At 39.5% G+C, this 24,565-nt stretch overlaps 1 protein-coding gene and 1 long non-coding RNA gene across 11 annotated transcripts in view; one reads left to right on the top strand and one right to left on the bottom strand.

Moving 5' to 3' along the window:
• RGS22 (regulator of G protein signaling 22) overlaps positions 1-17,112 on the top strand; it is a 69,081-nt gene extending 51,969 nt beyond the window's left edge. For 2 of the 9 annotated variants that reach the window (XM_066991228.1, XM_066991227.1), the window contains 6 exons: positions 2,735-2,914; positions 4,444-4,605; positions 8,333-8,440; positions 9,879-9,981; positions 10,551-10,661; positions 11,258-12,741. In XM_066991228.1, coding sequence (XP_066847329.1) covers positions 2,735-2,914; positions 4,444-4,605; positions 8,333-8,440; positions 9,879-9,981; positions 10,551-10,661; positions 11,258-11,292 — 699 coding nt within the window. In that variant the 3' untranslated portion in view covers positions 11,293-12,741. Of the gene's footprint in view, positions 1-2,734; positions 2,915-4,443; positions 4,606-8,332; positions 8,441-9,878; positions 9,982-10,550; positions 10,662-11,257; positions 12,743-12,765 lie in introns of those variants that run through there. The other 7 variants (XM_048068677.2, XM_066991229.1, XM_066991231.1 and 4 more) reach the window with 7 other exon arrangements.
• Positions 17,098-24,504, bottom strand: LOC106035315 (uncharacterized). 2 transcript variants are annotated; one of them, XR_001206687.3, is made up of 5 exons: positions 23,667-24,504; positions 21,607-21,793; positions 21,374-21,465; positions 20,057-20,161; positions 17,098-18,840 (listed from the first exon to the last, which is right to left on the bottom strand). It is a non-coding gene; the product is annotated as an uncharacterized lncRNA (long non-coding RNA). The 2 variants fall into 2 exon arrangements; XR_010828955.1 differs by having other exon boundaries at positions 17,098-20,161.
• Between the last annotated feature and the right edge of the window lie 61 nt (positions 24,505-24,565).

Raw genomic sequence — 24,565 nt, 5'->3', positions numbered from 1 at the left:
TATGCCTGTGTTTCTTTGTGCTTCTTCAAACTCTACCTTTCTTTTGAATCTCTAAAGGGATACTACTAACTAATGAATGCCCAGATTTTGGTATACATCTGTTGAGCAGTAGAAAATATGCAAGCAGTAAATGTTCATTCTGTCTTTATAGCTAAACACTGTTAAACAGAGGGATTATTGCTGAGTTGGGTAGTTACTCAAAAATCAGAAAGAACTTTGAAATTCAATCAAATGTACAAATGTTAAGATGGTCTCTACCCAAAAAACTTGTATGTAAAATGCAGACATCATCTCCCTTACACTCTGCACAGTTGCATCTGACTGCCACTGAGGAGGTGGCCAAGGTTAGCAGGGGTTTTCTGTCTTCCACATGCATTCCTCTTTCTGCAGCTGCTGTAGTGTGAAGCAACACACAATCAGAAACCTCTGGAGTGAGACTTTAAATCACACAGCAGCCTCCGAGTAGCACCCTGGACTGAAGGCAGGGGCACCACAGATCTTTCACTTGTTCCTTACTCCTTTTGCCTCTGGGATATTGCTGGTGCAAACAAAGCCTCTCCTGGGCTCCTGAACATAGTCTGCATGCACATGGAGAGCAGGCAGCATGAGGTTAGCTAACATGCTCAGAAATTAGGAGCCGAACACAGGCGATGCTGCAGTAGCACTTGGAGATCCTGCTGCGGGCATGTGGGTGCATTTTCACTGGATAGTTTTGGCATTTGAATTTGGGGTCTACTTTAGAAGCTGAAGCTTCTCTGCTTCCAGAGGGCAATCCTTCTGTCCTCACAGTGGCTCTGACCCCAATGTGAGGAGTCACAGAGTTGTAGGCTGATACGCTCTCTGGAGGTGCTGCTGTCTCTCTTGGTTACAGAGTGACCATCTTATACTAGAAAGTTCACATTAAGGCACCTGAAGTTACGTGATATAAATGCTTCTCACAATATCCGACATTTTTTTTTCAGATTTGTGACTCCTCGTTGCTACATTTTGGAGGACATGGAAACTTTCTACAAATGTGGAGTGTAGTTTAGACTGTTTTCTTTGTATGTCTGCTTTCTGAAGAAAGGCTTCATTGTTTTATGTCCCACCCCCTCTCCTTCATCTATGTTAATTTTATTTGTCTTCTTATCAAGAAAAAGCACAATCTGACCATATTTCTACATGCATGCGATTTGTCATGGTTGGCAGTTGATGCTCTTTATAGAAGCAAAGGGCTGGAGCAGTAGGAGTGTTGTGGGTCAGGCTGAACTGGAGGAACATTGCCAAAGATGTGGGCAGTACTTTGCATAGTGCATGCTTGTGTTGTCTGAGCCCTATCACGCCATCAGTTTAGACAGAACTCCCTTTGGGAGTCAGTGTCTGCATTGCTCCTCATAACCCATTTGGGCTGGCGGCACATATTGGGACAAACAAAAAATACAAAATTTTTTTTGAAAACAAATATGAAGAAATATAACTCTGTGGATCATTTCCATCTGTTTCTGTATGTTCACGTTTCATTCCTCTTCATATCTTATGGCTTGTTTTTCTTCCCTCTTACTACAGCTCTCTGCATTTTCTTCTGTGCTAGATGAGCAAAGAAAACCATAATATATTCTTAGGATATATTGAATATGTTTTTGTATTGCCTTACTTTCTTCATTGTAGCTGTTATCATTCTTTTTTTCCTCCACAAAACTAAAAAGTATTCATAATAAAACAAAACTGTTCTTCCACATACCACATTTCTGGTTAAAAGCCCTGTTTTTAATTTCTTTGCAAAGTAAATATCCAGCCTCCTCTACCAAAACTAAATGCCTATTCTTCATTTAGAGAGCTCACTTCCTGAAAATTCTCTGGAATGCTCATTGTGCCTATAGAAGATACATGCGATAATCTCCTGTTGTTATAGAAATGTCTTGATGTTTATAGATAGATGGAAAGTACGTATTTCAGAGGATTTCAAGGAAGCTCTTTGAATGATTTTTCTCTCCTGTCACAGCCCAATAGTAGCATCATCAGAGTGTGAAAACACAGTAATAATAGGTTTTAACAGAATGATAGGGTCACATTAACAAGAGTAGAAAACCTCAATGCTCCTTTGAGATCTTACCCTTGTAAGTTCAGGTTTGTTTTGTATTCTGTCTATCCTGCATGAATTATTTCAGACATTGAGGTTTTGGGAAACTACAAAATCTTAATGACTGGAGAAACTAGAAATGAATGGAAGACTGTACTTGTAGCTGAAATTGTCTCCTCCTTTGCCAACATTCTTGGTTATAATACCTTGTACCACTCAAAATATTCCCCTCTGTTCTTGGAGTTTGTAAAGCATTTCTTTGTCTTTTTTTTTTAAAAGTTACTTTACTAGTCATAGCAAGCTCATTGTGAAAATCGGTGCATTTCAGACCTGCAAATGTGTTTGTCTTTTCAGAAATGCCTCCTATTTACCAGTAATGTGCTCTGATCGAGTGCAGGACAAAAACTACACTGTTCCATCAGAATGTGCAGGCAGAGACTATCACCTAAAATCAATGACTGCTGTATATCTGCATTTGCAAACCAGAAGTCCCACTCATGTTTTAACTATTGCTGTGACCATGCACATTTGCTATAAGAATTTCATCCTACATACTGAAGAAATCTCTTTGTATAATTATTTTTGTATGACTGTTACTCTTTGATCACTGGGCCCCTGGAAAGGGTCTTGCATCTCTCTTTACACTGACTGAAAGTGCTATTTTTCATCTTTCAGGACTTGTGCCATTCTCACTGTGATGATGCCACAGTCCAGAATAAGATCACGGCTATCATCGACTGCTTTATTAATTCCAACGTACCCCCAGCTTTGCAGATTGACATCCCAACTGAACAAGCACAGAAGATTTTGGAGCACAGGAAAGAACTAGGACCTTACATTTTCAGAGAGGCACAGGTAAGAAGCTGGGAGAATCTCTGTCACAGATTTGGATAGAGTTTGTGTGGCTGATTTTAAGGACATTCCTTGTTGCTTACATGACAATTTTGACACCATACATAAACCTAACCATGAAGCAGAACACTAGAGTCATCCATTTCAATTAAGATTGTAGGGTGGAGATGACAGAGAAGTTTCAGATATTTGCTGCCAAATAAACTGACAATTTGAGTCAGCCAGCTGATATGGGAAAGGTGGTATCCAGGTCTGTGTTAGGAGTGCTGTCAGTTGAAATGAACTTCATTTATTTTTTGAATTGCTTGTTCTTTATCATTTGGTTAATGCCAGAGAAGCAATTTACAGTTACAGGATTCATTGATATAAATATGAAAAAAAAAAAAGCAGATGTAAGTGAAGCACAAAGCTTAACTTGCTGAATCTTTCCCTTTTTTATTACAGAAAGTCTGCAGAAAATTTTCTCTCTGATCTTTTTACTAATCAGACCGAACAGTAATCTATAAACCTTTACTACAGACTTACTATTTTCTTATTCCTCATTACTATCTTCTACGACTTATCTTCTAAACCCGAGAAAGCTAATTCGTTTTCTTTTCCTATCTAATTTCCATCAATACCTTTAAAAATCAAATGCGAGTGCGCAAAATATTTGGATTACAAAAGATGAGTGGTTTGTCAGACAAAAGGGTACGTATAGATCCTAAGAGAAATAAGTTTCATTTCAGCCTGTGTAAAAGACAGTGAACTCCAGAAATGTGGCACAAAACCAAGGGAAGAACTTGGCCAAAAAGTTGTCACTCAAATATGACAGTGACTCAAATGTCACTTTCAAGTACTTTAAACCAGAAGCAGTGAGGTGCTGAGCATACTTGACTACTTAGAAGCCAAGTTTCTGAATGAGAATTAAATATCTAAATAAACTGAAAAATGTGAGCCTTAGTACATGCAGCAACAGAATTCACTGAGCCCTTCTGTTTGCTTTTTAAAAATTGTTTTTCTTATTCTAGTTCAAAAAAGACCCTGTGAGAGATTATATCATTTAAAAATTATCCAAGATTTGCTCATAGATCTGTAATGTGGTTTAAGAGGCTTTCCAGAGGCAAAAAAGTATTTCCTTTCTCTTAAGGAGGAAAAAAACCCTCTCTCCCTAATGAACTGAATATTTGAAATACTTGAACAGAACAGTGGTGCAAAAGCAATTCTACTGGTGTATATTTTATCAAGAATACTTGTAAAAAATGATGGATGTTTTCATTAATGCAAACAATTGTTTAGGGAAATATAAAAAAAGAAAGTGCCTTTTAACTATGTTTTAGGAAGATTTCTCACCAGTAATAAACACACTGATGAAAAAAGCATGTGCCGAGCAAAGCTGGGTTGAAATGTCAGGACACAGTACGTAGGAGGAACAAGGCTGTGTATTCAAAAAGAAATAGTTATTACATTCTCACGGTAAACTATACTTTATTTTACAGCACACTCTGTCTTCCTAATACAGTCGAGACTGACTTTCTTTTCTTTCTGCACAGATGACTATTTTTGCTCTTCTGTTTAAATTTTGGCCAAAATTTTGTAAGTTTCAAAGCCGTTTGGCTAGTGATGAAATTTTGCTTGCCTTGGAGAGAAAAAAAGGAAAAAAGATGCAAAAGAAGGAAGGCAAAACATTAGAGGAAAGGCTCACAAAGCTTCAGGTGAGAGCTGATGGACTGAATAAAAACTGTTTCATGAGCAAACAGATAGGAATCCAAATATCCTTTTCTCAGCCTGATCCAAAGCTACCGAAATCTTTTTGTTAGAATTCAAGCTTTACATACAATGTAGTCCTAGGGCGATTAGTTCCCAATCCTGCCAATGCATATACATATGTTTAACTTGAAGCAGATGAGTCAGTGGAATACTCCTTTCATTAAGCAGAGAGGAAAATGTATTTTAGCGATCTTTTGTGCCAAGAGAATAGCGGAAGAGAGGGATGATTTTTTTAAAAAAAAAACAAACATGTATACTCCATGTGTAGAATGGGTAACTGCAAACCTGTTTACACTTCCCATGTGTACTGTCCTTTTAAAAGAATTTACAGTCCTGCTGGGTCACAATTGACAAAACAAACAAACAAACAACAAGATTTCATATTTCTTATTCAGAAGGAGCATTTGAAACGGCTGCACATTATTATTTAAAATACTTATGTGCTAAATGCTTTGTATACTCTTTGTCTTTACTTGAGTATTTCTCAGCTTTGACAGTGAAATTGTGAGACTGTTCACAATAAGTTTCCAGACAGTGTCAGTGCATTAACACAACTGTGACCTCTGCAGCGGAATGCTCACTTGTAAAACTGTTTTTCTTGGAATTTTATTAATAAAAAAAATATATATTTTTTGCTATTGATTATAGGCTTTGCAAAATATTATTTTTTATGAAATGTAATTGTTCAGCAAGCTTTGAGGAGAGAACATTCCTTTAAGGGCAGAGAAATTATTGGACTTGCAAACTATCATAAGTAGCGTTAAAAGACCTTTACATATTTTAAATGCCATGTACACATGTGTTGAGACATTGCTTATGATGAGAACCACATGAGTATCCGAACAGATAAAGACATATGCCTGTACATCGCTATCCTCCTTTTAGACGTGTGAAAACTGAGGACCAGTGAAGTGTTACTCAAGGCCACACAGCAATGTCAAGTGAAGTCTAAAATCCAAAAACTCATCTTGCTTTCTCCAAAGCATGTTGCCTCCATACAGATACGTCTGGCAAGGCCATTGGCAACACTTACAGTGCAAGAATGCAATATTTCAAAGTAATGCACTTTTGTGTTTTTGCAGACTTATTTTTTCCATCTGTTTGTTGCCTGTCTATAAGATTTCTGATTAAGATCAAGGAAGTAAAGAGCAAATCTTGGCCAGGAGGGCAAAAGCCTAGTTTTTATGGGGAACAAATGGGAAAGGTGAATTACCCATCTGAGCTGGGAAAAAGGGTAAGAAATTTTAGAAAGTGACAGGCAGGGAATGCAGTTCAGTAAACAGTTTACAGACTATTCACAAAAAAAAATAATTATCAGTAAACCAGTTATTTCCTCTTGAAAGAATAGGTGGAACAGATAAATCTTTGAAACCCTTTCCTCTTCAATTATTTTTAAGAGTTTGCCATTGTTTGTTCTCTTACTTGAGATTTCTGTCCCCTTAGTGACAACATAACCATTCAAACTATTGATCCAGTATCCTTGGCAGAGCAGTGTAGGAAGCTCCTAAAGCCAATCAGCCTAGTTCAGGACAAAAGCCTTTCCCACCTCCTGCAAATTTCTGTTCCTGTTCCCCTGCCCCTCCATGCTGAGGGAGAAGAATAATCTGGCAAGCATTACAAATGATATTTTTTCTTATAGCTGCTTCCCCCCCACATATCATTTTTGTTTTATGTCAAACAAGCAACCATCCTCCTGTGGGAGGAATTTTGCTTTCTCCCTTCTCCCAGATTTGTCCCTAGGGTGGCTGATCTGTGTGGGCTTGCCTCACTGTCAGAACTGACTAGATAAGGCAGCCAGGCCTTGATGCAGCATAGAGGAAAAACAGGCAGACAAGGTGGTTTTCACTGGACAGTGATGCGTGCCTTGGTATCATCTGACTATCTCATTATTTTTTGTGGGTGCCTTTTGGTTATTTATGGGGCAAAGGTTGTTGAAGGCTTCCTGGCCCTGGTCTCAGTGCAGGGGATGAGTGGCTGACAGTGAGGGTAGTCCTGCATGTACTGTGCAGACCTCTTCGAGCTCTGTGTCTGAAAGGCAGGAATGAATAGGTATGGTGTGAAGTAAGCTGGAATATTCAATACCATGTGATTGCTTTGGTATATAGTTGAAATCATTGTTTTAAAAGATATTGCCTTGGGAGAGTATGCTTTGCTTGTCCCTTTTCGTCCTTAGTGTAGCACAGCTATATGGGTTCTTCTTCGCCCTTCTGTGGATTTGTTCCTCTGGTAACTGCACATGCCACATACTTTTAAAAATATCATTAGTCACTTTTTGCAGACTGCCTTGATGCCATTATTTGTAATTTATCGCCTACACAATTGCCCTTTACCCCCAAAACAGATTTTGAAATGTTAGATTTCAAGTGGACAAAATAATACTTACACTGTAAATCTGTCCTTGCTCTTTCCGTGCCCTTTAACAAAGAAAGGTTAAAAACATATATATTAATTTCACTTTTCCATGTTTCCCACCATCTCTTTTTAAGCTTCTAAGCAGTAAGCTTATTTGTTAGTAAGTGGTATAACATCATGAGATATGACATTGCCCTAACGTGGCTAATTTATTATGAGAAGACATTATTAAAGAACTCAGTTCACTTTTCTCATTTAGAAACATAGCAAACATAAATGTTAGTATATTAGTATATACACCCTATTTCTGTATTGGCTTTGGCCTCCTTGCTCCAACAATTGCATGTCCCGCAGATGGTAGTGAGCCTGCTTGTGGAGAGAATATAAACACCATGCTGCCTGCACAGTTCTATGCCCCAAAGTCCCCATTACAGACAATGGGTCCATTGGACAGAGGGGATGATGAGGAAGGAAAAGGCTCCATGGGAGCAATGAAGTAGGATATTCTGGTCCTTTTCCAGATCTTTCAGGGAGTTTCTGAGCAACTTTGGAAACATTTGACCTCTTTTTTTTTTTTCCTCACTTTCTCATTTGCATGCGGGAGAGTTATATTACTTGCCTCACGGGGATTTTGTGGGTTAATTATGTGAGGTTAAATATGAACATTGATTAATGTCCATAAAAGTTTTGGGATCGTCAGGCAGAATGTGCAAAGGTGCAGCCTTAATAAAACACTAAAACAACATGAAAATGACAAATACTTAATCACTAGAGCAGTTTACCAAGGGTTACAATGCCTTATCCTTCATTGTAAATGTTTTAAACAAGATTGTCCATCTTCCTAGCATGTATGCTGTAGCTCATTCACAGCTTCTGGACCAGGCTGGAATGAATCATGGGAAGTCCTATGTACTACATTTATACCCAAGGCTAAATCAGGGTACCACAATGGCCTCTCTGTCCTTAAAATAAATTCTCTTGCTGGTGTTCCCTCGCACTTAGTGATAGCTCACTCTTGAAGAAGTTATTAAATCTGAAATGAAGATAGTCAGTAGGAGTGTAGGGGTCGGGAAATTTTGATTAAGACAAAGAAAAGTATTAAAAAATCTGTACCTCCTGATATCTTTTAGTATGCCCAAAACAATGAATTATAAAACTGGGCATTATAAAACTCTGTCCACAGTATGTCCATCATATAAAATGACACTGCTTACAACACTGTTGTGCTTCCAATGACAATTTTTGCTTCCTCAGATTTGCTTTTTATGTTAGCTCAGCAGCTCCTGTTTAGAGCTAATTATGAGTTCTTATTATTGTCAGGGTAAAGAAGTGGATACAAACCTCATCAATCTGGCAAGTAGTGCCCTGGGACGAGATGTTGGCATGGAGAGAAGACCAACATCATTTTCAGATGGATATGGGTGGCAGGTGAATAATAAACATTTTGCTACAGATATCATCATTCAAGAGAGATAAAATGATCTTGGCAGAATGGGAAGGTGGGGTTTGGTCTTGAATACTACTTCCATGTGGTTCTTCAATAACTGTTCATTCTTTTACCATAGCTTTGCTGCTACGAGGTTACTTTTTCATTCCTTCCTTCTTTTCTCCCATCCTTCCTTCCTTCCAGATTTAGGTTCTGAGTAGTATTAAGGCCTAAAAACATATTACAATCTTTAGGTTTGGAGATGTAAAAATAATCTGTATTTAAAGATAAGCTGAAGGAAAGGAAGTTCAAATCTGGAATAAGAAATTATTCACTACTTCGGAAATTCATATCTTGAAAAAAATTGGTTTAGGCTTGAGTCCTGTTCTGCTCATTCACCAAAAACTGAAGCTGAACTCATTTTGGAAATCTAGTTACTTGGACAGAAATTCAGACAGAAAATAGCCATTTAGTACTTCTTGAAAACAACTCACATGATGCACTAAATCTGTAGTGAAAAGGTAGCAGTTATTTTACTGGAGAAAATGGAATAATAGACACACCACCTTGGGCATATGAAGTGATTGTTCATAGCTGCCCTGACACTGACATAATACAATGGGAAATCTGTGCAACCACATAATCACAGCTATGTCACGTGATAGAGGAGTAAATTGCACTCTGGCCACTGCTTAAATTCCACAGAACTCTTCCTGTGGCATTACATTAGTGAGAGCAGAATATAGAAACAAGCAGTCTGAAATGCTCTCAAAATCTGAAGCCACACTACCTGCTGTATGAAGCTCACAGTCTTACTCCTTAAATGAGCCTTTTAACCTTCACTCACAGCTGTTCCAAACAAAAACAAGAAGTTTACATGGAACGTGAACTGTGGTTCTTGCAATGTAAAACGCAACATTTGTTCCTTAGAAAAGGAAAGAATGACCATCTCTGGACTGTCTGCTTCTACTGGTAGCAGCTTTCTCCTGGAGTGGGCCAGCAGAAAGAACTTTGAGCCTAATGAGACTTTCTATGATTTGAGATGTGGTACATGAAAGGATGTGTCAGGGAGATAAAATAAAGTCTTTAAAAACACTAAATATTGCAGCTTTGGAAGGGGAAAGGACTGTTGTGTTTAGTTTTTGAAGAAGAAATGAGAGAATAGTACTCAGAACTAGGGATAGAGAATAAATGAAGACATTTTATCTGTCAGAGTTGCTTACATTACATCTCATGGTGTTTTGAGATTTGCTCACTTGTAGCAATATATTATTTTTCATGGGATTCTAGTATTGTCATGACAAAAGTTCTCTTTTCAATAACAGAGATTATTCAATAACTGGGATATAACATAAACAAGTTCTTTATCTCACAGTTGAAACGGACCATGAAAAACCAGTGGTGTGGTCAGGAGGCTGATTTTTTTAATGATTCTTGCAGGCTTCCTGGTCCTATTCCAAGTACATAGAAGCCTTGGAGCAGGAGAGAGTACTCCTTAAAATGCAAGAAGATCTGGAGAAAAATTCATCATCATTCTTTACAGGTTGTTATCCAAGTTCTGTAGTTTATGAGGACAAGCTTAGCTAAAATTCTCTCAGTATAAGGACTTTGTTTGCTCTTCTTTGGAGTTGCATTCATAAACATCTGCCTCTCTTATGCTATCTGCAGGAGAGTTGCTTTCTGCACCACACTGATGAATAATTTTTCTACAAAAGAGAAAGTGAAAGTTGCAAGGTACCAGTATTGCCTTTACTGTACAGGCCCTGTTGCAGAGGTGAATACTGGCCATTTCTTCATTCTGCACAGTGACACAGCAGTACTGTTTGAGTCACACACAAATTTCACATTCATGGCTTCTTGTACTTCAGCAACTTATATACAACCCAAGAGATTAAACTTTTTTTCACCAGTTTGTCAGTATGCAGCATGCTTTCAGGACTTGTACGAGGCATTACCTTGTGCTTCTGTGAATATCCTCTTACCATCTTCCTCAAAGATATTATGACCTGTTTGTTCCTTAAATAGCTCCACTTACCAGTAGGGCTAGCAACAGCACTATGTGATATTAAACCATTCAGATTCACATCATTTAAATTTTCTTTTTATATACAGGTACCTCATCTAAATCCTTCATGAAGGCTAGAAACTCTGAAAAATCCACTATTTCTCCGAAGAGTAGCGTGACTTTGGAGAAACGCTCAGATCTTCCCAAAGAAACAGAAAGTGAGTACCAGACTGCCAACAAGTGTGCTTTGAAATTTGGATTCTTAAAAGCTAGTTTTCCTGCTGTCAGTGCTGATGCTCATTAGTAGTGAGCTGTCCCATTCCAAATCACGTTTAACTGAAGCTGTACAGCCTCAACATGAAGGCAAGATTATTTTTTACTCCAACCACGGTAAGTGGACCTAATGTTGGCCAGATGGATTTTTGTTGCAAAATGGCAGTCTCTGAAATGTGGTTATCTGGGCTTTCCAGTTAAAATATTTTAAATAAGAGCATGGGATGACTGGAGTAAACTCAGACCCCATGGAGTCTGGCAAAGACCTGACACAGATCTAGCAATAGATCATCTCTGCCGAAGCAGATTAAACATTAGAATGGGAGAAAGAAGTAGGACAGCAAAGAGATCTGTTAAAAACAGAAAAACAGATTTTGCTTCAAAGCTTGGATTTCTAGATGAAAGAATCCCCTGGAGAGTTTTTTAAGCCTGTGCTGAAATTAGATAGACTTAAAAAATAATAGAACTTGGATTATTGCTCCCCTTTCTTCTCTGTTTCTCCTTCATCTTCTATTTCTGTACTTCAACACTTCTATTTTAGGTAAACAGGTGTCCAGCCCTCCCTCATCCTCCTAAGCTTGCCAATGCCTGAATACAGTCTTCTTGTGGCAGCGTTTTTTGTATGTGGCTTCAGGAAGAAAACCACAGCATTCCTCATTCTTTTCTTTCCTCATGTTCTCTTTCTGCCCTCTCATCACCTTTAGCTGCAGGTAAAATTCATTCAGTTGTGTTGGACCTTATGCCTCTCTGCAGATATTACTATACTTCATGCATTTATGCCTTTTTGCACTGCAGTTCTGCTTCACGTGCAATTATGTCAGCATGGGGAGTTCTTGTGCAGGGTCTTTGGTTCTTCTCTGTAGCTGAGAAACCTCCAGCTGGGCCCAGTGCTCAAAGGGGCCTGCAGTCTTTTCTGCAGACCAGACCAGCAGTCCCTGGCCCACCTTGATTTTCTAAACCTGAAAAAGGCATTCCTGACAGGCACCAGGCTGTGGAACAGGCTAACGAAATGAGAAATGAGTGGTCTTGAGAGGTTTGATAGGTCTCTCCTACTAGTTTCAGCTACAACCCATTCTCCAAGCCCACTGGAAATTTGCCTGCTCTGTCTCTTCCCAATAGCTCGTGTTCCTGCTGTCTCTGGGTGGTTTCCTTTTTCCCTCATGACTCTCTGGTGGCTCTCCTCACCCACATAGTGATCTGGTCACTCTGCTGATGGGGCAAAACACCTGTGAAAGACCACTGCTGCTTTTGATGGGACAGTGTCTCTCCACTTCGTTACAGAGAAAGTCATGCCTTGTGCATTGGGTATAAATGGCAAAGTTTTGGTAGTGGTGGGCTGCAGGGGTGACCTCTGTGGGGAGAGAGCAGGGGCTACTGGGCACAGCTGATACCACCAAGGTCAGAGGAGGAGGAGAAAAAGGAGGTATTCCATGGCGGAGCAGATACTCCCTGCAGCCCAAGTAGAATCACACTGGAGCAGAGGGAGAGTGAGAAGGATGAAGCGGCAGAGAGAAACTGCTGTGTACAGACTGCAGCCTCCCCACTTGCACTGCCCATTGCCTCACCGAAGAGGCTGTGTGTGACCCATGGTGATAACAAGTAGGGGAGGAGAGGTGCTTTGGAGTGAACTTGAGCCTGGGAAAGGAGGAGGAAAAGTGTTTTCCCTAAGTGCATCCACATTTCTTTCTCCCTTTTTGTTTGTTTTTGTTTCCCACTACCCAAATCAGTAGTTATTTATTCTAAATGGCAACAAATTAAGTTAATTTTCCCATTTTCAGTCTGTTTTGCCTGCAACAGTAACTGATAACCAATCTCCCTATCATTACCTTCATACACAAGCGTTCTCTCTCCTGCTCTTCCTGTTTTCTCCCCTCATCCTGCTGGGGGCAGAGTGAGCAGCTGTGGGTGGGAGACGTGATAGCCAGGACCAACCCATCACACCTTGTTTCTCAGGTGCTTTGTTACACTTTTTGATGCACTTGTTGAAGACTTGTTCTGACTATTTCAAGTGGCTGCCGCACAGTAATGATATTCTGATACCTTTTGCAGGCAGATTAAAATCTCTCTGAGGAAGGAAATGCAGAGACATTCGCCACAGGTGGGCAGGAGACACAAAACTAATGTGCGTGCAAGGTTTGTACTTAATTTCCAGAGCAAAGACAACGACTTCAAATATTATTAAGAACCATGAGGCATTAGTCAAGGGTAGAAAAGAAACATCTTCCAATACATTCCCTATCAACATGATTGTGAAACTGACTCTTGTGTCATTTATTAGTTTAACAGTACGCCTTGGAGGCTCAGCTTAGAGCAAGATTCCACTGAAGCATGCACAGCACAAACAATGACGTCGTCTTGGTCCTAATGATCTTATAACCAAGCCTAGTTCTTCAGCGCCTAATCTAATGAAAAAGTAAAACACTGCATTAACTGATAGCTCTGAAGCAGAGTGTCTCAGCATGCTATGGTCTCAGTACTGCAATTCACACAACTTCTGGTCATCAAGAATAACCCATGAAGTGTCTGAGCTATTCTAAAAACAAACCCTGTTGTGGTTTGTTCCCAGTCCAGTCTGATTCATGGTCCAAAGTACACCTTCTGCCTCATTTCTCAGTTTTGATCCACATGAAAGACTCAACATATATCAGGACACCGATCTGACTGATAATTTTTGCAAAATGTCATTCTTCCCAAGGCGTAATTCACTGGAAGGCTGCAGGAATTCATAGCTCTTGGGTAGCTCTCCCTTCTTTCTTAATTCCTTTTAAAACTTTAAGAGTTGTAAAAAGAGCTGGAACAGAGTTGATACTGGGGAGTGAAGGAAGGGCAGGGGCAGAATTAACTGCTGGGTAGGGGACAGGATGATGATAGACCTCTCCACATTTTCCAGACCACTTTAAACACCAGTCCCTAGCCACAGCATTGTTGGCTCCATTCTCCTCTGCATGTGGGTAATGCATGTAAGAGAAAGGCAGATCAGGGAGCTCCAGTTTGCTGAGTTCCTGACGACTTATCCCAGAGTTAGGGATGGGATTGTCTTCTGCGCCCCCTCCCAACATCCTGGACAAGAAGAAGGAGCTACGCGGCCCTCCGTGAGTTATCAGAAGTCAAGGACCTTCACGTGGAGCTCTTAGATCATCTGGCTAAGGACAATTCATGAGTGTTTTCCTCTTCAGTGTGGAGTGACAGCTAAAGACAACTGATAGTCCTTTTCTTTTTCACTCTCCAAACAGAATTGTATGGGATTTCCATCAGAAGTTCCTTTAGAGAGCCTGGCAGGGAAGCAACACATGCATGTTTATGGCTATAGCTCTTCTGCCATATAACCTCACAGAGCGAACACGGGAAATCACTGTTTTGGTTCCTACTTTCCCTACAGTTCAGATACAGAGTTTGCTTCATGCTTTTCTCTGTTCCTTCTGGGTTTGGGTTGTTTGCTCACAAGGTACTACCTGAGAAAGACATCTTGAGTAGAAGCCACAGCAAGGGAGTAAAAAAAGTTCCTGTTCCTGTTTTTCGTGTTATCCCAAATTTCACAGATGCACTGAACTGTAATGCTCAGTACATCTGAGGAGGGCGGAATGCAGCATCTTGCAGTGAGCAGAGCACATGTGGTGCCGTGTGGCCTACCACTCATTAATGTGAAAGGCAACGGATCATCATGAAATGCCACAAATGCAGTGCTGTATGTCAGTCTGAAAAACATGTGAAAGGCCACCTTCTACTGCAATGGTCGGTACAGTGCATGCAACCAAACGTTGGAGCACAGCAGTCAGTTTCTGTTTTGTTGTATTCTTGCCTTCGTGGCATTTCGAGACAGATAAATAACATGCAGACAATGCTTATCTTATGCTGGTAGCTTTTACTTGAATCATACTTGGATTACTTATAAAATGAAAAAGATTATCCAGATATTTGTCACAGATGATGCATTTCCTTGCATGTTTCAGCCTTACAAAATTGTTTGCGAAAATTTACCAGCCCTCCTCCTGCTGAAACCGCTGCCCTGGACAGTTACTGTGATTAATACCGTACACATCTATCAATTAAGAACAAACAAAACCAAAAAACAGACCATGTACTTCATGTACTTCCATGAGTGGGTAAAATTCTGCAAACTGGGTCTATTCACTTGAAGTTCTGCAAACAAATGATAGCCCTCAGTCCAGTCTGCAGTTCTGTTGCCATGTTAACTGAAATATATATATATGTGTGTGTGTGTGCATTTATAGGCCATTTCTGTGGGCTACATGGTCACTCTGTGTCACTTCGGAAAGCTCATGCTGGTACTGCCTTTTTGTCTTGTTCTCGAGATACATTCTCTCTCAGGTTGCTGAGCCACCACCTAAGTGAGCCCAGCAGTTTTAAGGGACTAGAAAAGTTTCAGTCAAAAACTCTAGCACCTCTCCGTTTAGATAAATAAAATTTTATTCCTTCTTTAGCTTAACTATGTATACTTTGGGAGTTTCAGAATTATATAGCACTGTAGTAGAACAACAGTTCTGTGTGGAACAGAAATAAAAAAGCTCTATTTTTAGAAACCTGGAAATGTAGATTTTTTTTCTGGATGGATCTGTGCTTTGGTAGAGTTCAAAATATAGAATCTAATAAAATACAGAGTGTAATCAGACTTTTGTTGTTTACTACCAAGTAATGCAACATATTGGAACTATTTCGAAATTTTTTAAACCATCATTTGGATTCATAAATATTTAGACTTAGATGCTATTACTGTGTATTTCACTTTTCTCTCATCAGACTTGGCATTTTTATTAAAATATTTTACAATCTTTGCATGCCAGACACAGCCTAGCTTAAAGGACGCAGTCCTGAAATCGATCACTCAGATACTCCTGATAGCAACACAAGCTGTGACTACTCGCTTACGAGCCTCAATGCAGTTTGCTTTGACTTCTTCCTGCTACCGCACGACACAAAGCATCAGACTATGGCATGAATTCCTGAAGTTATGTAGGGCTGGATTATGTTCTTAACATGCATTCTTAACATAGCTTACAAGTGCGGTGGTAGTGGTGGTCACCAGGCCAGTTAAAAAGGAGTAAAATGCTTTCTTAGTTGTATCTGTACAATGCTGCTGTGCCATTCCCTCTGTACTCCTTGAAATCTTTTTTTTTTTTAGTGACTGTTTTTTTTTTTTTTTTAATGACTAATAATGGGAATGGTTTTAGACAGTGAGCTGTAGATTTATGTATCGCTTTCAAGGTGTGGAAATCTAGATTTAATCATCAGGCACTGAGATCAGCAATGAAGAGAGGTGCTTTGCAGGCAGCAGCAGACCAGATTTGCCAGACCCAGCTTCTACTGTTGTTTCTCTTATTAAATAGCACAGGGTAGCCCAGGGCAGGTTGTTTCTGCCACACTTTCTACATCTTTTACACGAGAATGATCACTGTGAATCACTTTGCAAACATGTTTGACTTCAAATGAACAAACAAACAAAAAGCAGCATGCATTAGTGAAGACTACAGATGAAGCATCTATGAATCAGGTAATTTTATATACGTGGGACCCTCCGTTTCTGGCTGAAAATTTCCGGAGCACTGAAAAATGACAGGTGTCCCGTCATTGCTCCGTCTGTGCCTTTAGCCTCACACAGTATTGCAGACCTGGAGAAATTTTCTATCTTCTGTCACATGTACATTTGTGAAACGGCAGCCTCAATCCTGCCCAACCCTACTGCTCTAGTCAAAACTACTGACTTGAGCTTATTTTTTAATAGTTTTTAATTAGCATGTGTGAGCCTGTGTGCATGCGTAAAAATGATTGAAAATGAACCAGGTGCTTCGAAGTTCTGTTCCAAACTCAGAAAAGACATACCTTATGTTATTTATGTTTCTAATGTTAAATCTCATCACCGTGTAGCTGCCAATGCCAATGCAGCTGCAGTAATCCAGCTTGAATTTGACCTGTTTAAACTGTCCCATTACATTCAAACGGTATTTTTTGTTTCTGCTTTCTTACAGAAATGCTTTTAGTCAGTCACTGTGAATCATGCCTGAACAGAGCTAAGATGGGGTTAATTTTTTTATATTTTTTAAGCTTATGGAACGTTGGTTTTAATACATTCAGTAGTTGCTGTAAAAATGTAGGGAAAGACAGGTTTCAACAAAAATTTTAGATCTGGATCTGTACTCACAGTTCAAGGCTACCTCTAATGGCCTGATTTGGAGCTTTCCCAGGATTTTGGAGAGTTATAATTCACATCTGTGTTTCTAACTCCTTCATGCATGGTTGTTTGAATGTGCACTTTTGGAACAGGTCCATGTCTAATAGGCTAAATTGTAGTTCCCAAATCAGAAGCCACATGGTACTGCTATATAGTTTTTTATTTTTCCTTTTATTATGTAGCCTTCAAACAAGGTTCTGTCAGTCTGGCACACTGCACTAATACAAAACACCAAAATCTACACTTTCTACCTACCTGCTAATGAACTCATACATTTTGATTTCTACCAGTGATTTAATAAAGCATTTACACAATGGCCACAATGGATACTTCTCTGCCAAGTAATAATTTCTCAGAGTGTTAGAGCAGATTGGAATTATGCAGGACCCATTAAGCTGACACGATACGTTACGGGTAGTCAAGGTATAGATTAGATTCTCTCATTTTTAATATTCATTGAGCCAAACTAATTTATATCTCAAGCGCAGGCTGCATTTACTTGGATTTTCTCCACTAATTAAAAATATTCAAGTTTCATGGTAACATATGTGAAAGTGTTGACAACAACGTTGCTTATTCCACATGTTAATTATGTATTTGTTCAGAGTGTGCCGATGAACTATGTGCACTTCTCATGTTAACTTTTCATTTCATGTCAAAAGCAAATGTAGTAAGTGGATTTGTGCTTTTAATTTGAGAGACTTCTTTTTCCTCTAAAACAGTCTTGTACACGATTCCTCTGTACCACCTGCATTTGAAAATCTTTTGTTGGCAATAAGTTTAAGAAGAAAGTACTGCTCTCTTCTCAGAAAAGGACTTTTCAACAAAGCAAAGCAATTGTGCCATTAATGAGAAAGTTAAATGAAACAAATGACACGACAAGAAAAAAAACACAGCATCACACTCAAGGAATGCACAGGCACACAATAGCTTATGCAATGTTCCCCATCTGTCAAAGCCAGTAAATACAGAGATTTCATTGGAAATATTCATTAAAATCGTCTGCGGTGGCTGTGGCTCAGTAAATGCGATCAACCAGCTTTTAGCATTTTTAGTAGTTTTCACCTGTAGGCAAGCAAATGAATTTCATCCCAGCTGTAGACCCAACTGAGCAGTATTGGTTTTGGAAGCCCCAACCCCTGATTTTAAATACCACTCATTCCTGAAAAAGGTATTTTGGGAATCAAACCTGTTATATCTCTAGAGTAATTTACATCTTTACAGTTTTGTACGTGTATAGCTGTGTATATGTGTCTGAATTCTATACTTCATAAGTTTGTGTGTGTTTATATGCATAAATATACACTATATGCATATATGCATAAAATTAACTTGCTCAGTAAACTACTTGACTGTTATAATGACATAGGATTTAATCTTGATGTACATCACCATTTTCCTAATACAATTTTCCAATGAGTTGCTTCCGTATAATTTTTTGAGAATGAATGTCTTTTGTTTCATTAAAATGATTCATTCCGTACTCGCATTTCAGAGGATGAAGCCCTTATGCTTTCTTTGTTGAGGAATATGGCTCTTCCCAGAGGTATGCGTGGCTGCTGGGAAGAGAAAATTAGTACACTTTTCGGGAGTTCATTTTGCTCTAGAAAGCATATACAAGAAAAAATTAACTTTCCCTCTGTTTTTTCTCCCAAATGAGAAAGTAATTAGCAGCACATGTTGGACCACTCACTAAAGATTACAATAAATGATTTAGTATTTTCAAGCTAATGAACCCAATACTTGATCTAAAAATGTCGAGTATATATGATTGTGTTCATCTTCCAGTTACGACCTTCCAGTTCAAAGATCACCCTAACTCCTGGCTGCTGGATCCTAAAATTTGCAGAATTTATTGAAACTCACTCTCTTAAGTTGTGTCTCCAGAGATGCTCAGCACCTGGCAGTAGTAGGTCTTCAGAAAGTTATCCAAAGGACTGAAACAGATTTTTTTTTTCTCTCAAAACAAACAGACAAACAAACAGGGAAATAGCACTGCCTTGTCATGCAGCTCCACAACAAAGAATATTAAAAAACAAGGCAAAACACAATCAAAACACAGAAATACATAGACTCAGTTGGGCTTGCCAAGGCAACGTAGTACTAATCACAGATTGTATGCTGAGACACTAGCTAAGCATTGGAATAAACTGCCCAGAGAGTTTTTGGTATCCTTATAGTCATCAGAGGGGTTCTAAAAACAGATAAGGTATGTACATCTGCCAGGAACAACTAAGTATTTTCAGACCCATACTGGGGCAGGGGAGTGAGTAGATGAATTCTTGAGGGACTTATTTTCTCCGAATCCGTACTCAGGTTGTTCTGAACGCAAAAACTTAGCCTCTGCTAAGGAATATTACGACAGTCAAGGGCCGTGACACTTCATTTGCTCTGCACCCGAAACTCCCACTGAAGCCAATTATTCAATCTAATTTAACAAAGACCACAGCTTCTCTGGCTGTGCAATTGTTGGTAACCATCAACAAACTGATTCATCTACCATTGGGCCAAATGTTACAAAATCTGTTTCTGAGTTCTTGTTTGTACCCCCTTCATAAGATTACACCAAAATTAAAGCATGCAGTACTTGAACTAACTTCAAAGGCTGAGCTTGCACTTCTAGCTAGTTCAGCCTTTTTATTGGTTCATGTTTTCCATTTGGCTTCAACATCCTGTTCTTTACTGATGCCCTTCTAGAGTTTCATTTACAAATATTACGTCCCTGGTTAGTGAGCCATGCTAATTAATACTGTGGTGGAGGCTATGGATTATAGTAATCTTATGCCTCCTGCTTGGAAAAATGCTGCAATTTTTCCACCCATTTACATGTAATGCCGTATTGAACATGGCCAAATTTGTCTTAGGAAAATGTATCCTGAACTCATTTAATCATAATATATTTAACTAAGGTTGTTTATGCTGTTATCTATTGCCAGTTTTGCTAATCATGAAGCTCAGAAATTTCAATGCAGTAGAAACGTGAGACCTACAATATCCTAATTAGATTATTTCAAACAAAAGAGTAAAGTTGAAACAGGCTGGTTTCAGTATACATATTTTTAAAAGTTTATGCCAATAACAAGTTTGTTAAAAAAACACCAACAGATGATTTGACCACTTTCTGGAAGCCTCACACTTCTCACTGTGCCCTACCTTTCAAACCTGGGACCACAACCTGACCTGGATGGAGCTCCACCAGGGATTTTGTAGCCAGAGACTTCCTGACTGCTAGCACTCCATGGATTGCCAAAGTTATGCCTGTAAAAAAAAAAAAATGTTTTATATACAGTACCAACCAATATCAAATAAAAGTTATGAAACCTTTACACAACATAGCAATCCTAAGTTTACAGGTTCTTCCAACACCAGAATAAACAAAAGCAATGTCATTTTTTAAGAAGAGGCGGTATCTTTTATTAGACCAGGTGACGTAAGTGGAAACAACGGACAAGCTTGCAGGCTCTCAATTTGTTCATCAGGTCATAAATAGGTCAACTAATACATCATCTTCGGGGTACTTGTTATTTTATTTCTGTTTTTAATTGTGTTCATAAACTCTCTTTTCATAAATGGTCAGAATTTGGTTGACGTGACTCCCGTGTGATGATACAAGGCACACCACGAGGCACACAACAAACCTGCAAGAGATGTCCCAGCCCCAACCAGATTGTCATTGCAGACCCAGAAAGGAAAATTTGCCAACATCCTGTAACACTTACCATGTCATCACCTCGACATGAATTAAAAGACTGAAATGAGAGGTTTGTAAGCCTATGAGAAAAATGTTTAAACACTTGCTATAGAAACTGACTGCAAAAGTGCCACTTGAAACATGCCCTTGGTCAGTCTTTTTTGACAGAATGAGCAAAATTTCAGGTGTCCCTCTCCCAGGACTCAGTCCCTAAACTGAGCAGGTTTCTGTGCTCTCCATGCAGCACCCTATGGGGGCTCGGTCCTCTGCTGGCCCACGGAGCCACCGGCTGCCTAGGGTAAGCAAGCTGAGTCTAACCAGGGAAGAAAGGCAAAGGTAGCACCTTGAGAAGAGCACAGATCTGCTATTTGAAGGAAGCTTTCCCACTTCACAGACACTGCTTTATGCCCGCAGATATGTTGGTCTGTAGTTTTCTGTCAGAAAACAAAATGATAGCTGGATGAATGGCAGCAGCTAAAAACTTTCTGTTTCCTAGAAGTCAGATGATCACTGGTTGGGTCTAGGAAAAATAAAAGCCAGCAAAAGGTCTGGTCTGAGCCCTGTTAAGGTATGAAGAACACTGCTTGTTTCAATGTCTTTGGACTACTGAAATGTATCCATGCATCTTCTGCTCAGACTTACCGTAAAGCATTTATAATCAGGGAGGAGAGTACTGGCAAATGTACTAAGTGCTTGCGTGCATGGACTCACCGGGATTTCTGGGCAGGCCAATGCAGATGCTGTCTTCAGTATGATAAAGTTTGCGTGTATGGACTCACCGGGATTTCTGGGCAGGCCATGCAGACACTGTCTTCAATATGATAAAGCTTCCATATGGTAGATGATGTCTAGAGCTAGAGAATTTTGCCTCCTGTGAAACAAAACCACGTTACAGCACATCAGCCAAACTGTGCTTTGAAAAGGAGCGTGACAAGCTAAGCTTGGCCTTTTTGTGTTGTGGGCCTTGCTTTTATTTTCAAAAGGAGGAACTCTGTTCCCAGGCTGCTCTTACCCGGGATGCTTTCTGGAGCTGAACCCAGGCTCAGGATGCTCGTGGCCTCCTTTTGATGGGCTGCCATTTGCTGAGGTGGGACCGTAGAGACTGCAACGATTGCATGTCACGATTTTATGTGTTCACTGATTAAAATTAAGATTGGAGTATTTGTCTGTATGGGTGGTTTAACTCCACAGGCTCCTGTCTGGAAAAACAAGGACGAGGAATGAAAAAACTTAGAGTAAGGCATCTCTCAGCAAATACCGAGGAGTGGAGGAACAGCACAAAAACATTGTTTTTGATGACTTTGTTTCCATTGCAGACAAACTACATAACGCTTAAAACCCCAAAGGAAAACAGAATCCTGGCGTCATTCAAAGGGATTTGAGCAAGGAACAGGGACTGGAAGGAGGTGTCTCTGTGGGTGTGTTTTTGTTTTTTGTTTTTGTATTTTTCTTTTTCCTACGAAATCATATTATAATGTAGAACGTTTTTGGCAAGTTAGACTTGTCTAAGCTAAACTTTTAGGTAAGAACATGTGCATAGAGTACTACTTGTTTTAAAACTCCAGTTAATCTTAGCAATGTTTGCCTGTTGCTAAAAAAAAGCAGTGTATTTGTTTCAGATAGGCCTTCTGAACCCGGAGGACTTCAGAGTAAGAACAATTAATACAGAACCATATGCCAATTAAAAAAAGTAAATAAACATCACACGAATATTAATGTCTAAGCTGTGGGACCTGGTGTGTTTTCTAGTTTTCGTGCCTGAATGCAGACATTAGCCATGCCTTGACTGCTGGTTGGGAACTGGGAAACAGCTGAGTTTCTTTGTTTAACAATATAACTCATGATGGTACCAAGCACAGAGTCCTTCGTGTAATTATATCACCATTTGAAGTGTATAAATTTACCAAAATCTGTCTCTTTACAAGTTGAACAAAGCTTAAGAAATTAATTTTTGGAGATTTTTTTCTATCTTCAGAAGCATGCATAATATCAACAAAGGCTTGTGAAATCCTTGTCTGCTCCATTTATTCTGATTTGAACTTTTGCCTTTTTTCTCCTTTGTTTATAATGCCCTTTTGGAAGCCTGAAAATACTATTTTCCCTACTAATTCTGAATTTTTCCATTTAGGAATAATTGATTCACCCTTAATTTTTGTATAGCTGCCATTCCAATTTTGTTAAATAACTTCTTGTGCCACAATATCTTTGTTTGTTCCACACCACTCTTGACTGATGTCAACACAGCTGTAGCAAAAGAGTATTTAACTTGTTAATTTCTGGCACAGAAATGGGATGAGGAGCACAAATGTATTCATTCTCATATGTGGCATATAGCTACCAGTTAGCATTTTTTTTTTCTTTTGTGACAGAGAGGTAGGTATTATAATAAACTATTTAGGAATGCAGCTGGCTCAGGGGATTGCTGATGTCCCATGTGATCTTTTTTTCCAGTGGAGTTTTGGTTCTAATTTGATCCAGATTATGAGTATCTAAAGACTCTTTGTGGCATATGCAAAATCACTTGACTGTCACAGCCCTGTTCCGAGTCGGCTCCAGTCCACACCGCAGAAAGTACAATCCCAAGTATCACAGCTGGCACTCTTTGTGGAAAAGACAAGGATTCACTGCCTAATCTTTCTCTCACTAAATTCAGAGGTAAACTTTATTTAAAAGTTCGATGCAGCATGAGCAAGAAATGGTATCACATTAATGCCTGCTTTCCTTAAAAAATGATCCCTTTCAAGGAAACCATGAAGAAGTGTCAATTGTTGCTGATGCTCCAGTAGTATGCAGAGGAAAGAGGACTTATTTTGGAAACTGTGGCACCTTTTGGTCAAACAGTCCTGATATTCAGGTACAAAACCCAACTGGAACAGGTGTCGGAAGCCCCACGGACTGCATGGACTGGGAAGGAGACAACTGCTGTTGTCTGTGTGTTGTACGCCTCAGTGTTTTCAGAAGATTTCTTTCCTTTGATGCATTTTGGATGTTTGGATGTCTGGAAACACATTCAGCCTTATAATCCATTCAGAAACCAGCAACTCTGTGCACTGACTTAACAAAGCTGGTTACCTCTGCCTGCCTTCCATGGCTCTTCTTCTGCTGTATCCTGTACCCCTTTTTATCCTTTATTTGCACAGTCCTGAACTGCCCTTCATGCAGAACAATAAGAAGCTGGCTGTATATTCCACAGTAATGATGTCAAAGAATAAAAACAATTAGCTTTTCAATTAGCATCTTAACTATAACACAAGGATGCCTGGCCAGCAGTATCTCAGGCACATGGGGAAACACGTCACATAGAAAAGAATTTAATGACCTGGCCAGCCATGAAGTAAGCTATTGAAAAAAGTCATCACATCTTATACGCAGACCTAGGTCCATCTACCAAAACATTGTCTCATAAACACTGTCATTTATAGGAAAATTCCTCATGTGTAATTTATAATCATAGTAGCCATGAAGCCTGCTGTGCTTTTATTCCAGTTAAATTCTCTTTTTCTGACATCGTGTAATATGAGGGTGGGTTTATCAGAGCTTTACAGACCTCCTAGACAACTTTGTGGCCATTGCTCTCCTGGTCACATTGAATGCAGTCAACAGTGCCCTTCTGGTGTTTCCTTAGGCCCTCACAATCAGGTTGTGCCTGTATCTTGTCATTCGTTCTGCATGCTGTCACTAACATTTGCCTTTTTGTATTAATCCATACAAGAAAAAACTCTTGGGCAGCCATTCTTCAGTTTGGTATCAGTTACTGCAGCAGACTTCTCTTTGGTTTGAGAAACGCTGTTCAAATTAAATCTATTCAGAAATGCTGTTGCAAAGACTGTTCCCCCAGCTTGCTGCTGGGGCTGTGTGATTTCTCTCCACGTTTTCTACTGACACCTTCCTCTGTTTCATCTCGCCAAACGAAAATCCCTTATCCTCAGTTTTAGGGGCCTGTCTCCTCCGCCATTTGAAGTCAGGGTCCC

This window comes from Anser cygnoides, chromosome 2 (assembly GCF_040182565.1).
Source record: "Anser cygnoides isolate HZ-2024a breed goose chromosome 2, Taihu_goose_T2T_genome, whole genome shotgun sequence".
Taxonomy (NCBI): domain Eukaryota; kingdom Metazoa; phylum Chordata; class Aves; order Anseriformes; family Anatidae; genus Anser; species Anser cygnoides.
This window is presented reverse-complemented; position numbering and strand designations above follow the sequence as displayed.